The sequence below is a fragment of the Giraffa tippelskirchi genome, chromosome 13, assembly GCF_054371585.1.
Source record: "Giraffa tippelskirchi isolate mGirTip1 chromosome 13, T2T-mGirTip1v1.2.pri, whole genome shotgun sequence".
Lineage (NCBI taxonomy): Eukaryota > Metazoa > Chordata > Mammalia > Artiodactyla > Giraffidae > Giraffa > Giraffa tippelskirchi.
The window spans coordinates 6,737,137-6,753,636 of record NC_137287.1 but is presented as its reverse complement, the minus strand read 5'-3'; the positions used below and the strand labels follow the sequence as shown (position 1 = coordinate 6,753,636).

At 56.2% G+C, this 16,500-nt stretch overlaps 2 protein-coding genes across 4 annotated transcripts; one reads left to right on the top strand and one right to left on the bottom strand.

Annotated features, from left to right (window-relative positions):
• On the bottom strand, positions 1-7,588 carry ZNHIT1 (zinc finger HIT-type containing 1). Of its 2 annotated transcripts, none has more exons than XM_081556219.1 (5): positions 7,550-7,588; positions 2,586-2,756; positions 2,065-2,144; positions 1,827-1,964; positions 1-1,540 (listed from the first exon to the last, which is right to left on the bottom strand). In XM_081556219.1, exons 1-5 carry the CDS (start codon positions 7,569-7,571, stop codon positions 1,424-1,426), a joined length of 528 nt encoding a protein of 175 aa, XP_081412345.1. In that variant the 5' UTR covers positions 7,572-7,588; the 3' UTR covers positions 1-1,423. The 2 variants fall into 2 exon arrangements, with proteins under 2 accessions (XP_081412345.1, XP_081412346.1); XM_081556220.1 differs by having other exon boundaries at positions 1,465-1,697; positions 1,795-1,964.
• Positions 7,589-8,191: 603 nt separating this feature from the next.
• Positions 8,192-16,062, top strand: PLOD3 (procollagen-lysine,2-oxoglutarate 5-dioxygenase 3). 2 transcript variants are annotated; one of them, XM_081556217.1, is made up of 19 exons: positions 8,192-8,684; positions 9,258-9,349; positions 9,479-9,615; positions 9,722-9,885; positions 10,014-10,126; positions 10,290-10,353; positions 10,908-11,005; positions 11,237-11,338; positions 11,538-11,663; positions 11,883-12,004; positions 12,232-12,336; positions 12,451-12,576; positions 12,872-13,013; positions 13,103-13,216; positions 13,402-13,470; positions 13,986-14,090; positions 14,615-14,761; positions 15,193-15,318; positions 15,620-16,062. In XM_081556217.1, exons 1-19 carry the CDS (start codon positions 8,573-8,575, stop codon positions 15,773-15,775), a joined length of 2,220 nt encoding a protein of 739 aa, XP_081412343.1. In that variant the 5' UTR covers positions 8,192-8,572; the 3' UTR covers positions 15,776-16,062. The 2 variants fall into 2 exon arrangements, with proteins under 2 accessions (XP_081412343.1, XP_081412344.1); XM_081556218.1 differs by lacking the exon at positions 11,538-11,663.
• The last annotated feature ends 438 nt before the right edge of the window (positions 16,063-16,500 follow it).

Here is a 16,500-nt window from a genome sequence, read left to right as displayed (position 1 = left end):
TCAAAGGCATAAACCACTTTATTATACATATGGATTCTGTAGATCATGAATTTAGAGCAGAGATGGCCAGTGTCTGCTCCAAGATGTTGAGGACACAGCTAGGAAGACTCAAATGGGTGAGGGTGACTTGATGTCTGGGGTTTGGAATCATCAGGAAGCAGCTTCACTCTTATGATGGAAGCCTGGGCTGGGATGGCTCGAAGGCTTGCTCACCTGGACCTGCCAACGGGAGGACCTGCACACAGTGGGCTTCCTCACAGCATGGCGGCTTCAGGACGGCTGGATTTCTTACAAAGTAGCCGAGGGCTCCAAAGGCAAGTATCGAGGGGTGGGGCAGAAGCTGCACTGCCTTTCACGACCCGGCCTTTCATGTCCCATGATCACTCGTCCACCACTGGCTACTGGTCCAAGCAGTCGTGACCAGATCCCAGGGGAAGGGGACCAACAGCCACTTTTTGATGCTTGAAGGATAGTAAAAAATTTTACAGCCATTTCTGAAAACCACCACGCTGAGGATTGTCTCTTAAACCCTGTCCTTACCACCATTCAACACGACGCTGTCACCCAACACCACTTGCCCAACCACCCGTCTCCGGAAGAGCGAGCAACTTTCCAGGAAGAGACTGGCAACACCTGGGGAGAAAGTCCAACCACAAGAAAGTCCCCAAAAGTGGGGAGAAGAGCCTAAGAAGGTCCCTGACACCAACCTGGCTGGATCGCATTAATATCTTATTGAAATAACCTGTGTCACAGATATCTCCTAGGCATCTGCTTTGCTATGTTGCAACAAGGTACTGAGCCTGAAGACAGCAACTCTGAGGCATTTTCAAGCTCACAGCTTATAATCCACTTAGAGAAAGTATGGGTGTAAGAAGCTCTAGTGCCACAATGTTATATTAATAGCATCAGGGCCACCAAGAACAGAGGCTTCTAGACCATGAACTCCCTGATGCTTCCCAGAAATGTCTGGGTTTTCTCTACTACTAATAATTTCACACACTACAGCCCATGATAAGACAGGCTTCCTAAGCACAACTGCTCCCTCAGATGGGCGGCATCAAGGACAAGGGCCCAGTATCTCCCCTTTGGGTAAGAATCAGAGACAAAGACAGGGCTGGCTCCTTCCATGTTACCCTTCTACACCCCCATCCCCAGCCCTCACTCCACTAGTCCTGGGATTCAAAATACACTCAGAAGAACTAGAGAAACAAAATACAAAAAAAAAAAAAAAAGGCCTAGATCAATAACCAAAAAAGTGACAAAAAGCAGCAGCCAAGAAATGCAAAGACATAGGGGCGACGGAAGAATAGGACAGCATCTTTCTTGGTCAGGGACCCAGAGGGGCAGACAGTGGGAGGAGTGATTGACAGATAGGAGGAAAAGACACAAGCAGCGAGTTCAAGGAACAAGGGATCCACCAGCCTCACCCCCCAAATCCCACAGAACCAACCGGGCAGGCTCCTCCTCGCACGAGACCTTTTATTACACCTGCACTCTGAGGGCTCAGCCCACCGCCCTGCCTCAGGCCCTGGAAGTGAGGCTGGTCTCCCTGGAGGACAGGACACGGGCTTTGCTGGGCTGCCCTCCTAGTCTGGGAGGAGTGTCTTTTCTTTCGGTGATGCTCTCCCCGAGGCCGGGTGATGCGCAGGGCCTTCCTCTCTGGGGACGCCCAGGGTCACACAGTCCACTTTAGGCATCTGCGGGCAGAGGAAGCCCTGGATGAGGAGAGGGTCCTCATCCAGGCTGCTGGAGGGAGGAAGGGGCGGGTGTGGACCCCGGGGAGGCCCCTCTCACCTGGTCTCCTGGTGGGTGCCCAGACAGCGCACAGTACAGTACCGGGCACCGCAGCTGACACAAGTGTAGGGGGAGGGGAAGCCACAGACAGCACAGAAGGGGCGCTGGGGCCGGGACGGGGGTCCCGCACAGGCCGTCAGGTAGTTAGGGCCCTCGGCCACACTCAGGTTCTGCAGAGACAAGGGGGCCGGGCTGGCTCTGACTGCTCCGCGCACCCAGGGGTCCTGCAAGGTCCTGCCCCGTGGGGTCCTCCCAGCCAGCTCCTCTCACCTGCTCCTCCAGCAAGGCCTGAAAGTTTTTTCGGAAGCGGAGTTTAAAATGATCACCTCGCGTTTTCTTCTTTTTCTTTCCTAGAGGTCAAGGGCGATGAGTTACTTGGCCCTCACCTAGGAAGACACCAGCTTCTCTGCCCCACCGTTCCCAATGCCCCCGTGTCCGTTCCTCGCCCAGGTGCCTGCCAGGTTCTAAGCCGGCCTCTCTACCATCCTTCCCTGCCTCCCACTTCTCCAACCCGAGCCTTCCTCCATCTCCACACTCCCGATACCTAGAGCTCCGTGTCAGAGCCGGAGGCGATCTCAAGGGCTCATCTGCCCTGGCTTCTTTATTATACACACAGGAAAGGAAACTGAGGCACAGACAGGGAGAGGGCTTGGCTCAAGGGAGCCAGAGGAGCTCCCGGGCCATCCATCCCCCAGCCCGACGTCCTTACACAACCCTGACCCAGCCAGGCTCCTCCTGCAGCCTTGCCTCCCGGCCCCCCCGGTGCCCTCTTCCTCCCCGACCCGCCTCACCAGTGTCTGCGTCGTCATCAAACTGAGGCAGCCGCTTGCCCAGCTGGGGGAGGCCAGCGTGGGGGTCGTCCTGGAAGTTGTCATTCTCCAAGGCCTCAAGCTGCCTGTTGATGCGGCGCTGCCGGGCTGCCCGGTCCAGCACCCGCCGCTGTCCAGGGTCCTGGGAGCGAACTAGATGGGATGGGGCCACAAGAGTTACAGAGGCAGAGAAGAGAGATGCTGGGCGGCCTCGGCGCTGGGCCATGGGTGGAAGGAAGATGTCCAGGGGGTGGGAGCCACAGTTCTCTGATCTCACCCTAGTCCCCAAACCCTTGGCCCCTGGATCTCCTCCCAATATATCACCCGTTCTGGCTGCTTCCTTCTCAGCCACCTAAGACTGCTGTTTCAGTCATTTATGCCTGGTTTCCATCCTTTTGGCCCCATCCTTTCCTCCCAATCCCAGACCTGGTCAGTGAAATGTCTCCTGGAGACCTCTCACTGCTGGCGGAAACCACACAACCATGCCAGTGGAGGCCACAATGCACTTGGGTTTTCCAGGTGCCACTGGGACCTTGATGCACTCAGCCTTTTTATGCACAGCAATCTCATTTCCCACCTCCAAGGACAAGCCACCATGGAGAGATGCTTATCCATCAGCCCACCCTCAATCATAACTGCATGGGTACCCCCATCTCCCTCCATTCCAAGTGGATGCACTCACAAGTCCCACTGCTAAACCCAAATCTTTCACTCTGAGTTCAAGTCTGCCCCCTCTCTTGCATCTTCAACACCCTCCTCCCCACTCAACTGGTACTTTCCCCTCCATAGCAAAACCTGCTAAAGTCTCGTGTGTCTAACTTCACAGCCACTCTGCTGTGAGAGCGCAGTCCATGTGATGTTTTATGTCCTTATCTCCCATCCACTCCAAACTCACCCCCAGCAAACCAACTCCCACTCAACAGGAACCAGTCACACGCAGGACAGCTAATGTAATTGATAAATGGGTGTGAGTTCTGGCTGCTCCACCAGTCAGTGGTCCCAAGCTAGCAGAGGTTGGTTCGTGAGGTTTAAGGAAAGAAGCCATCGCCGCAACATAAAAGTGCAAAGTGATGCAATAAGTGCTGACATAGAAGCTACAGCAAGAACAAGCTAAGGGAGTTCCCTGGTGCTCCAGTGGTTAGAACTCTATGCTTTCAGTGCTGTGGGCCCAGGTTTGATCCCAGGTTGGAGAACTAAGATCCTGGATGCTGCATGGTCTGGCCAAAAGAAAAAAAATCAGAAGAGCTACCTAAGACAATTAATGAAGGTGGCTACATTAAACAATAGACTTTCAGTGTAGACAAAACTGCCTTCTATTTGAAGAGGCCATCCAGGACTTTCCTAGCTAGAAAGGAGAAGTCAATCCCTGACTTCAAAGCCTCCAAGGATAGGCTGACTCTTGTTAGCGGCTCAAGTGGCTGATGACTTTAACTTGAGGACAGTGCTCATTTACCATTCTGAAAATTCTAGGCCCTTAAGAATTAGGTTAGATCTACTCTGCCCTTGCTCTATAAATGGAACAACAAAGCCTGGATGACAGCACATTTGTTTATAACATAGTTGACTGAATCTTTGAAGCCCACTGTTGATACCTACTTCTCAGAGGAGAAAAGATGCCTTTCAAAATATTACTGCTCGTTGACCATGTACCCAGTCACTCAAGAGCTCTAATGGAGATGTACAACAAAATCAGTGCTGTTTTCATGCCACAATAACTATTCTGCAGCCCATGAACCAAGGAGTAATTCTGATTTTCAAGTCTTATTATATAAGAAATGTATTTCATAAGGCTATTGCTACCATAGATAATGATTTCTCTGATGGAGCTGGACATAGTCCATGGAAAACCTCCTGGAAAAGATTCAGAATTCTAGATGCCATGAAGAACATTTGTGATTCATGGGAGAGGGAAAAAATATCAACACTAACCAGAGTTTGGAAGAAGTTGATTCAACCCTCAAGGATGACTTAGGAAGGAACTGCAGATGTGGTGGAAAATAGTGAGAGAACTGGAATTAGAAGAGGAGCCTGAAAATGTGACTGAATTGCTGCAATCTTATGATACAATTTTCATGGATGAGTCAAGAAAGTGGTGCTTAAGATGGAAACCACACCTGGTGAAGATGTTGTAAAGATTGTTGAAATGACAGTAAATGATTCAGAACATTATATAACTTAGTTGATGTAAAACCCTGGCAGTGGTAGGGTTTGAGAGGATGAACTCCAATTTTGGAAGAAGGTCTACTCTGGATAAAATGCAATCAAGCAGCATTTCAGGCTACCGAGAAATCCTTCATGAAAGGAATAGTCAACTGATGTGGCAAACGTCACTCCTGCCTTATTTTAAGCAATCGCAACAGCCCCCCAGCCTTCAGCAACCGCACCCAGATCAGCCAGCAGCCATCCACACTGAGGCAAAACCCTCCAACAGCAAAAAAAAAGCTACAGTGTGCTGAAGGCTTAGATGATGGCTAGCGTTTTTTTTAGCAAAAAGTATTTTTGAATTAAAGCATACACAGGGACTTCCCTGGTAGGCCAGTGGCTAAGACTCTGTTCTTAGAATGCAGGGGGCCCCGGGTTCAAACCCTGGTCAGGGAACTACTAATAGATCCCACATGCCACAACAAAGACCCAAAATAGCCAAATAAATTTAAAAAATTTTTTCAAAATAAAGCATATATATTGTTTTAAGACATAATGCTATTGCACACTTAATTGACTATAGTGTAAACATAATTTTTATTGCAATGGGAAATCGAAAAATTGGTGTGACTCAACTTTATTGTGATACTCATTTAATCACGGTGGTCGAGAATCAAGCCTGCATATCTGAGGTCTGACTGTACTAATCTCTCTGCATAAATGGAATCCTTTAATCTTTACATCAACCCTATGAGATAGGTATCACTTTCATCCCCTGTTTACTGGAGTTCAGAGGTTAAGAAACCTGTTCGAAGTTCACACAGCTAATAAGCAGCTCCTGGGTCAGAATTCAAACCCAGAACTGCCCAGCATCAAAAAAATCCTCTTGATCACCTCACTATACTGCCTCCCTTCCTAGTACCAGGCGGTGCCCTGGGTTCTGGGAATACAACCAGAGTTTCACATCAGGTGGGGGATATAAATGATCCAATCAACAAGCACAGTATAGGACAGTATCTGCTAGGATGGGGAAGTGCAAAGTACTATGAAACACATGACAGAAACACATAACCTATTCTTGCGGTGTGTGTTAGTCACTCTGTCGTGTCTGACTCTTTGCAACCCTGTGGACTGTAGCTCACCAGGTTCCTCTGTCCATGGAATTCTCCAGGCAAGAATACTGGAGTGGGTTGCCATTTCCTTCTCCAGGGCATCTTCCCAACACACAGATTGAACCCGAGTCTCCTGCATTCCAGACAGATTCTTTACCGTCTGAGCCACCAGGTCTTGGGGTAGTCCGGAAGATTTTCCAGGGGAAAGTAAGTCTAGGTTGAGGCCTGACTGATGAACAGAAGTTACCCTGGTTGGAGGAGGGGAAGGTGTCTTAGACTTTGGTACCAGCATGAGAGAAGGCTGGATGAAAGACTGCAGTGTCTTCAATACATTTTTTAAAGTTCTATATGGCTGGTATTATAAAGTAGGTGGGCAGGGGATATGAAGTCAGGCAGACGATTAAGAATCTTACCTTTAAGTGTCTATATGAATTTGGATTGGGGAATTATATTTTATTTTTTGGCTGCGCTGCAAGGCTTGTGGCATCTTAGTTCCCCAACAAAGGACTGAACCCAGGCCTCGGCAGTGAAAGGGTCAAGTCCTAAGGGTCCATTCCACTGGACCGCCAGGGAATTTCCTGGGCTTGGGGACTTTATGGCGCGGGTGACAGAGATGCAGTGAGGGGTTTTAAGAGGACATGACTGGATTTATTACAAGTCAATCTGGCAGACTTCTCCCACCCTCATCACTTGTTATCTGGATTACTCAATAGCGTCCTAACTGGCCGTCCAATCTCTAGACCTGTGCTACACAATAAAGCAGCCACTAGTTACATGATGTTATTTCGTTTAGATGTATATTAATTAAGATGTAATTAATTAAAATGCATGAAATTTTACATTAAGTTCCTCAATCTAACCAGCCAGATTTCAAGTGCTCGATAGTCACAGGCGGCTATCGGCTGCCATACTGAATAGTGCTGATTAAAAACATTCCCATCATCCCAGAAATTTCTACTGGACAGCGTGGCTGTAGCCCCTCCAATCCACCCTCTGGCACTTAAGTCCTTTTCTAAGAGATAAATTTGTTTGCGTCAATCCCCTGCGTTAAAAGCCCTTGAAGGCTCTCCATTGCCCTCTGCATAGAGTTTAAACTCGTCAGCAGTGTATAATATAAAATAAAAGCTTTCCCTTGTCCTCCAGCCTCTCTCTCCTCCACAAGCCCGGGAACTGTGAACGTGGTTTCCTAAGGGATCTACGTTTTCTTGCTCTCCTACCGTGGCGCGTGCGGTTACCGCTGCAGGGAAGGAGGCCCCACGCACTTGCACGGAGCGAAACCGTAACTTTCAAGACACAGTCCAAGCGTTTTCTTTTCCTCCAAGCCTTCCCTGTCCCCTCCTTCCCAGAAGTTGGGTTGGATGCCACTCCTCCCTGAGACCAGGCGCTTTGCATCCTTCTACCATAGCGTATCACTCTGAAACGCAATGGTAGGTCTGCGTGTCTGCCCCGCTCCCGGAAAGCCAGTTCTTGGATGCGAAGGATCTTTCTTCTTTCTTCCTCCCCAGCGCCCGGTTTGCAGCAGGCATGAATAAAACGTGAACGGATGGTGTAGGGAGCTGCCCCGGGTTTGGGGGGCTGTCAGTACCCGAGCGCCGGGGGAGGGACTTGAGACTAATAACCGGGTGAGGGAATCCTAGGCCAGGTTCGAATCTGAGAGGAAGAGAGTGGGCCAACAGCCAGAGGCTCACTTACCCGAAGTTTTCTTCTCCACCATTTCCACAACACAGCTGCGAGATGGGCCTACTGCGCACGCGTGCTAAATCACGTGCTATGGTTCGGGGCTTCGTGACTTCCGGGAGTGCTCCTGCGCGTGCGCGGAGTCATCGCACAGGTTTGTTTGTTTGTTTTTACTAATTACGCGGTGTTCCCTTGGAGACCAGAAAGCTTTCCGCCATATTTTTTACGGGCAAAACTACTTCCGGCCTCGGTGCAGCTGTGTTATTTCGGAACCCCCGAAATGGGTCATTTTAAAGAGACGGTGCCAGCGATCTTTCAAGAAACGTCATTTTCCCTTGGCCCTTCCGAACGTAGAATCATCACAGAGGCAGCCCCTGAAGCCCCTCCCCCGGGCCGTGGAGATGATGGGCCGGAGTAGCAAAAGAAAATGGGCAGGCTTGAGTGGGAAGTCCCAGAGGATCCTCTGCCGAAACCTCAACCCCCAACCCTCCTGAGGCTGCAGCCTCCTCGGCCTCCTCCGTCCCTGCCGCCGTCCCCTTTCGGCGCGGCCCCACCGCCTAGCTCTCCGGGTCTTCCGCCCGGCTGCTCCAGGCTGGGCTGTGGCAAAGACCCGCCTCCGCGTCCTGCCGGACCCTCAAGGGGTCACTTCCCCTCTCCGCGTTTCAGTTTCCTCAAGTGTTAGGCTGGCAGGGGGCCGGGCTGGCTCTAAAAGAAACTCGGCTCGGGATCGCCAGCCGCAGTCCCTGCCCTTCCCCCGCCTCCGGGCCGGGCGCCCCCTCCGCTCGTACAGCTCTGCGGGCGGCCCGGGACAATCCTCGCCTTGTCTAGGGCTCCGGCATCTGGAGTTTTCTGTAACCTCCGGCTACGCCTTTTTTTTTTTTTCTCACCCCCAGGGCGGAGCCCCAACAGGGCTCCTCCTAGCTGCTGGCCGTACAGCAGCCCCGGTCCTTTTTCTAGAGCCCCTCTCCCGAGTTGGGATCCAAGGCAGACAGCCAGAGCCGGGTGCGGGCCTGTGTGCAGCTCGGCTCGCTCTCCGCCATGGCCTCGGGCCCGGGGCTCCGGCCCCTGCTGCTACTGCTGCTACTGCTGTCGCCGTCTCCTGCCGCCTCGGCCTCAGATCGACCCCGGGGCAGCGATCCCGTCAACCCAGGTGAGAACCCCGGGAGGGACGACCGGCGCTGGGCTGACGTGTCTGCGGGCTTGGGCCGGGGAGGGGGATCTAGGCTGGCCTCTCCCTCAGTCATCGGGCTCCCTAGGGCTGAATCACACGGTGCCTCGCCCAGAACTGGGGTGTCCAGCCCCACCTTCGCGCACTGACCGCGAATTTCTGCGTGTTACTAGCATTCCGCTCTCACTGGGGTTGACGTTTCCCTGGGTTGGAATAATTTAAGAAGGGATAAGGGAAAAGAATTTGGGCTTCCCTGGTGACTCACGGTAAAGAGTCCGCCTGCAGTGGGGGAGACCTGGGTTCGATCCCTGCGTCGGGAAGATCCCCTGGAGAAGGGAATGGCAACCCACTCCAATATTCTGGCCTGGAGAATCCCATGGACAGAGGAGCCTGGTGGGCTACAGTCTATGGGGCCGCAAAGAGTCGGACACGACTGAGCGACTAACACACACACAGGGACAGGAGCGGCATGGCGGGTTGGGGGGAGGGAAGGGGTGGTCGGTGAGCTGAGCACATGGGGCAGCAAGCTGGGTGCTGAGTCCCGTCTGGTGACAGAAAAGCTGCTGGTGATCACCGTGGCCACAGCCAAGACAGAGGGATACCGGCGTTTCTTGCAGTCAGCGGAGTTTTTCAACTACACTGTGCGGGTGAGGAGAGGAACACCCTCCTGGGCCCCTCGAAGGTGTGAGGGTGCCATCTACCCCCACCCCCACCCCGGAGTGGGCCAAGGGCTGGATGCCTGGGACCCTCCCTGGCATTCTGGGTCTCATCCACAGACCCTGGGCCTGGGAGAGGAGTGGCGAGGGGGTGATGTCGCCCGAACGGTCGGTGGAGGACAGAAAGTCAGGTGGCTCAAGAAGGAAATGGAGAAATACGCAGAGAGGGAAGATATGGTCGTCATGTTTGTGGACAGGTAAGGGGGTGGGGGCTGGGGAGAAAGAAGTGGGGGGCGGACAGAAGGGGAGAAGATATGGAGGTTCCTAGTGGCCGTCCTCCTCATTGTCCCCTGCCTCCCCCAGCTATGACGTGGTTCTGGCTGGCAGCCCCTCGGAGCTGCTGAAGAAGTTCGTCCAGAGCGGCAGCCGCCTGCTCTTCTCCGCAGAGAGCTTCTGCTGGCCCGAGTGGGGGTTAGCGGAGCAGTACCCTGAGGTGGGCACGGGGAAGCGCTTCCTCAACTCCGGTGGTGAGTGGCAGAGGGTCCAGCAGTGGTGGGGAATGGGGCGTCCCAGGTGCTTGACGGCGGGCGAGGGAGTGGGGACCAGCCCTGGGACACTGGGGAGTCTGGGAGTCAGCGCATCGTCTCCCCACCAGGATTCATCGGCTTCGCCCCCACCATCCACCAGATCGTCCGCCAGTGGAAGTACAAAGATGACGATGACGATCAGCTCTTCTACACTCGGCTCTACCTGGACCCAGGACTGAGGGTAGAGAGAGCCAGAGGAGGGGTTCCCCCCCTTCACAGCTCTGGGGGTGGCAGGCCCTGAGGGAAAGGGTCAAGAGACTTTCAGAAAGACATGGAGAGGAAAGAGTGGGAAGAGATGTCTCAGCCCCTCTTTAATTCACTGCCCCCCACCTCATCCCATCCAGGAGAAACTCGGCCTTAGTCTGGATCATAAATCACGGATCTTTCAGAACCTCAACGGGGCTTTAGGTGAGGAGACGGCGATGAGAAAAGGGGAGATGAGAGAGGCTGTTGGGGATCCTGAATGTGGGTGGGGCTCCTGGTACAACTGGGGTGAACTTCAGCTCACCTCTCTGTTAACTTCAGCAAACGTCTGAATGGTCCACAGAGTGAGGTGCATTGTGCTACCAGGAGTAGCAGCAGCCCCTGTGGTTCATGTCCATTGCTACGTGCCAGGCTCTGGATCAGGGTTTTCCTTCTTTAGTTTCATTGAACAAGACAATCCTCCGAAGGGCGGGTCTGTGATTATCCACCATTTACAGATGGGGAAACCACCTCTGTGAGGGGTCAGAGACTTCCCCGGGGTGCACAGGTAGTAAGTGGTGGGGCTCCCCAGGCGGCAGCAGCCCGGCCAGAGCCCTCGGAGAGAGATGTTATCCCGTCCCTGCCCCGTGGGCCACGGTCCTTCTCCCTCTAGAACACCTGGGTACCTCCCCCCAACCCCCCACCACCGTATTTAGAAGCACCTGTTGATTGGCAGTTCCTAGAGTAAGGGAGTCTAACGCCTGGACTTTCTTCCCCAGACGAGGTGGTTCTAAAGTTTGGTCGGAATCGAGTGCGTATCCGGAATGTGGCCTACGACACGCTTCCTGTTGTAGTCCATGGGAATGGTCCTACGAAGGTGCTCCAATCGCTTCTCCCCTCAGCCTAGCCCCCACTGCCCCAGTCAGTCTCGGTCCCACAGCCCCCCAGGTTCCTCCAGCCATTCTGAGCCGTGAAACCTCCCCGGCCCCAGAAGTGCAGGAGCTGGGAGAGGGTCTCTGTGCCCACACTCCCTTGCCCTTCTCTGGTCCCTGACCCTACCTCCCTCACCCCTGGCCCCACCTCAGCCTCTCACCGCCTCTCCCAACAGCTCCAGCTAAATTACCTGGGAAACTATGTCCCCAACGGCTGGACTCCCGAGGGAGGCTGTGGCTTCTGTAACCAGGACCGGAGGCCACTCCCGGGGGGGCAGGTGAGGAGGGGGTGCCAGGGTGGGTGGGAGAGCACTCTGAAGCAGAGGGTACCAGGAGGGTGCTGGGCAGCAGGGCTGGAGGCAGAGCCTCTGGAGACTCCCACCCACCCCCCACTAAACCTGGCAGGGTGCGGAGGACAGACTGGATAGGGGGAGCCGGGCTTTCCTCTGAGCCCCACCACATCGTCGTATCTTCTAGCCTCCCCCCCGGGTACTTCTGGCTGTGTTTGTGGAACAACCTACCCCGTTCCTGCCCCGCTTCCTCCAGCGGCTGCTGCTCCTGGACTACCCCCCCGACAGGGTCACCCTCTTCCTGCACAACAGCGTGAGGCCCCCTGACTGCTGGCCTCTCCCTCCCAAGGGACCCCCCCCACCCGCCCCACGGTCCAGATCAGACCTCTCCCCGCACCCCAGACTCCTTCCTGCAGCCTTTCCTCCCGCAGGGACTGTTCCTCCCGCCCCGTCCTGCCCCTCAGACGCCATCATTTCTGCCCTCTCAGTGTTCCCCTCCCCCTGCCACAATCTCTTCTCCCCGCACCTCCAGGAGGTGTACCACGAGCCCCACATTGATGACTCCTGGCCCCAGCTCCAGGACCACTTCTCTGCTGTGAAGCTGGTGGGGCCCGAGGAGGCCCTGACCCCAGGAGAGGCCAGGGACATGGCCATGTGAGTGAGCCTCGGGCGGGGCGGGGGGAGCCTCCGCCCGCACCTTTCCCAGCCTTCCCCTGCTCCCCACTGTCTTTTTCTCCCCCTTTTGACTTCCAGCTGGTCAGCTGCCTTCACTCACTTTCTGCGTCCTCTCCTCCGCGGGTTGGGGGAGTTCCACCCCTTGCCCAGCCCCCGCCTCCCCCCACCTGCTCCTGCTCATCTGTGTTTCGGTCTGTCCCCTCCAGGGACATCTGCCGGCAGGACCCCAAGTGTGAATTCTACTTCAGCCTGGATGCCGACACTGTCATCACCAACCCGCAGACCCTCCGCATCCTCATTGAAGCGAACAGGTCTCTCACCGGGCTTGGCCAGAGGGCCCCCAGATTAGTCCCCAGGGAACCCCCACCTCCCGCTCTGGCCATGGGGCTTGCCTGCTCCCGGCCCTCATCTCCACTTGTCCACAGGAAGGTCATAGCGCCCATGCTGTCTCGCCACGGGAAGCTGTGGTCTAACTTCTGGGGGGCCCTGAGCCCCGACGAGTACTATGCGCGCTCGGAGGACTACGTGGAGCTGGTGCAGAGGAAGCGAGTGTGAGTCCTGCAGCCTCCCCCACCCAGGAGCCTGCCCAGACCCCTCCAACCTGCCCCAAAGGCCTGTACACGGGGGCCCAGCGTGGCCACCACTGAGGCATGCTGGGTTGTGGGGGTAACTGAGAACCAATGGTGTAGCCGAGTATGAGAGGGTTGTGACCAGCAGGGCTTCCCTGGGGGAAGCAAGAGGGACCTCGCAGCTCTCAGCCGTTGAGGGAAGGGGCTCCAGGGGTGAACTGGGCAGGACAGTGGTGGGGGACGCCCACCTGGCTGACCCGTGTGTGCGGGCCTCCAGGGGCCTGTGGAACGTGCCCTACATATCCCAGGCCTACGTGATCCGTGGGGAGACCCTGAGGACAGAGCTGCCCCAGCGGGAGGTGTTCTCGGGCAGTGACGCTGACCCAGACATGGCCTTCTGTAAGAGCCTGCGGGACAAGGTGAGGGGGCCTGGGGCTCCCGGCGGGGGCGCTGGGAGGCAGCCCGCTGCCTCCCCACCACCATCCTCACACGCTTTCCCCACTCCCAGGGCATCTTCCTCCACCTCAGCAATCAGCACGAATTTGGCCGCCTCCTGGCCACCTCCCGGTATGACACGGACCACCTGCACCCTGACCTCTGGCAGATCTTCGACAACCCCCTGGTGAGTAGGCGGCCCCTGGTTCAGATGGCGAGGGCCTGTCCGTGAAGGGGAATGCCACGCCCCGGCCCCATCACACGCGCGCGCACTGGGCAGCGTCGCCTGCCGCCTGGGGAGGGGGCTTCCCGGGTGGGAACAAGCGGCGTGAAGAGGGCAGAGGTCAAGGTGCACCCCTCACTCTCCCCTAGGACTGGAAGGAGCAGTATATTCACGAGAACTACAGTCGGGCCCTGGAAGGGGAGGGGCTCGTGGAACAGGTGAGCCCCCGCTCAGGACTGCGGCCCAGGGGATGGCCACCGCCCCTGGGGCCCACCTCCTGGATGAGGGGTTCTCCCAGGGTCCTTGCCCAGATGCCTGGGGGTTTTCTGCTCAGGCAAGATGAGGGCAAAGGCTGAGGTGATAGGCATGCAGCCCCCAGCCCAGCATTCATCCCACTGGTCCTCTCTTGTCCGTTGGGTGTGTTGGTGTATGGGTGAAATGACATTTTTTTAAATGTGGTTGAAACCCACTGTCGCAGAACCCAGGGCTCCGGGAATCGTGCTGTCTGTGCCGTGTTCTCAGCGCCCCTCTCACCTTCTCTGGCCAAGTCGTTCCTTCCTCCCACTCCCCGCACCAACCCATCCCCACGCTCAGCTCCCGGTTCCTCCACATTCTCTTATGTCCCGGCTCACCTTTCTGCTCCCGGCTTTCTGTCCCTCCTGCTGGCTGCCTGTCCCCTCCCGGAGCATCACCCAGCCCTGTTTTCTTCTTCCCCTGCCCCGTCCCGTCTCAGCCCTGCCCAGACGTGTACTGGTTCCCTCTCCTGTCCGAGCAAATGTGTGATGAGCTGGTGGAGGAAATGGAACACTACGGTCAGTGGTCAGGAGGCCGGCATGAGGTGAGGGGCCGGGACCCCCGCAGAGGAGGGGGCCCCTAGGAGGAGGGAGAGGGAATTTCCCTGATGGAGGGAAAATGGAATCTGGAGAGTGGGAACAGAGAGGGGGCCCCCAGCAGGAAAGGGCACACAGCGGGCACCTCTGTATTCTTTCATTCCGCCGTGCATTCAAGAAATACTCCCTGGGCGGGTCCTTAGACACCAGCCCCTGACCTGGACGTGCAGCTGGAGCTCTGCCCTCCACGATCCCACCTGCCGTCAGTAGCAGCAGGGACCTAGCTTCTAAAGTCTGTGATGGACAGCCTGGGTGCTGCGGGAGTCACAGGAGGGAACCTTGACCCAGATGCGGGGGGCTTGAGGGCTTCACGGAAGAGATGACGTCTTCGCTGAGACTTAGAGGAAGGAGGTGTGAGTCAGTTAAGATGTGGTGGAGACTTCCAAAAGGAGGGAGCACAGACTTCAAGGCCTGGGAGCAAGAGGAGAGGAGGTTGGCACTGCCCCGTCAGCTCAGTACCCAATGCCCGCAGGACTCTAGGCTGGCTGGAGGCTACGAGAATGTGCCCACCGTGGACATCCACATGAAGCAGGTGGGCTACGAGGACCAGTGGCTGCAGCTCCTGAGGACGTACGTGGGGCCCATGACCGAGAGCCTGTTCCCCGGCTACCACACCAAGGTGGGCTGCTGCCCGCCACCCCTGCTCCCTCCTCCGCCTTCCCACACCCATCCTGGCTGGACGTCTCCACACGCCTTTTGGCCTGCGAAGCATTTAAAACGGCCCCATAGAGTGAGATCCAGGCTCCCCTGGTGGCTCAGATGGTAAAGAATCTGCCTTCAATGAGAGAGACCTGGGTAGATCCCTGGGTCGGGAAGATCCCCTGGAGGAGGCCACAGCGGCCCGCTCCAGTGTTCTTGTCTGGAGAATCCCCATGGACAGAGGAGCCTGGTGGGCTAGTCCATGGGGTCGCAAAGAGTCAGACATGACTGAGCACAGCACAGAGTGAGACCTTGCAGGAGGGCAGCTCTGGGGGGAGCAGCCCGCGGGGAGCAGTGAGGACCCTTCCCCTCCCGGCCATCCCCCCAGCCTCTCCTCCTCTGTGCCCGCAGACCCGGGCGGTGATGAACTTCGTGGTCCGCTACCGACCGGATGAGCAGCCCTCTCTGCGGCCACATCACGACTCATCCACCTTCACCCTCAATGTCGCCCTCAACCACAAGGGCCTGGATTATGAGGTGAGCCCGTACTGCCCTCCACTTCAGGGCGCCCTCAGGGCCCCTCCACACACGCAGGCGCACACACCATCCCCCAGGACCTGTGTCCAGCCCCCTTACAGCCCCTACACACGCACGGTCACCTCCCTGCCCCTTGTCTGCGCTCGTACGTTTCCCAGAGACTTCCGGGGTCATAGTCTGGTCCGCTCCTGTCCCCTCCCTCCCTGATGCCTGGGTCAGCCTTTCTCGCCTTGGGGCAGCCCGCCGCCCAGTCCCCACGTCCGCTCACTCTCCACCCCTGGCCCCCTTCTCGTCTCTCCAGGGAGGTGGATGCCGCTTCCTGCGCTATGACTGCGTGATCTCGTCCCCCCGGAAGGGCTGGGGGCTCCTTCACCCAGGCCGTCTCACCCACTACCACGAGGGGCTGCCCACCACGAGGGGCACCCGCTACATCATGGTGTCTTTTGTCGACCCCTGACACTCAACCACTCTGACCAACCTTCCCTGCCATCGTGCCTTCCCGTGCCCCCCTCCTCGGGGTGGGGGTGGGTGGGTGTCAGCTCCTCGCCTCCTGGGTGTATGGGGTCTGTGTGCCTGGGACTGAATGTGTCGCCTCGCTCCCCACCACACGGCCCTCAGGAAGCTCAGGGAGCCCCTGTCCTGTTCCCCGGCCCCCAAGGGCTCACAGGGACGGGACCTCTGGAGGTTCACTATATGATAAGTTATTGTTTCTCAGTCTCCCTCTCAATAAAGGAGGATTTGTAATTCTTGAGCCCATTTATTGTTTCATTAACTGTGGACCCCTTGTCCATCCCACCACCCAGAGCAGAGGGGAGACCAGGGGTGACCCCAAAGGAGAACTGAAAAGAAGAAATGGTGGAAACATGATATTAGAACAGAGTGGGACTCCAGAAGCTTCCTTGTCATTCCAGAGCTCGGGAGGTATATGTTAGAGGCCAAACCCAGAGGAGGACTTCCCCTGTCAGGATGAGATGAGAGCCTCCCACCCCCACTCACAGCACACAAACTGTTGTCCCCAGTTCTCTCCTCACCTGATGGCATATTCTCCCGTGCAGAAAGGATGAGAGATGCACAGCCCTGAGCTGGGGTCCAGGGACAGTGCTGGGACATGCATGGTAGCAGGGAAGACAGGCTGGAAACTTATTGGGGCCTCTTGGACCTCAGCTTTTAGTCACACAGAAA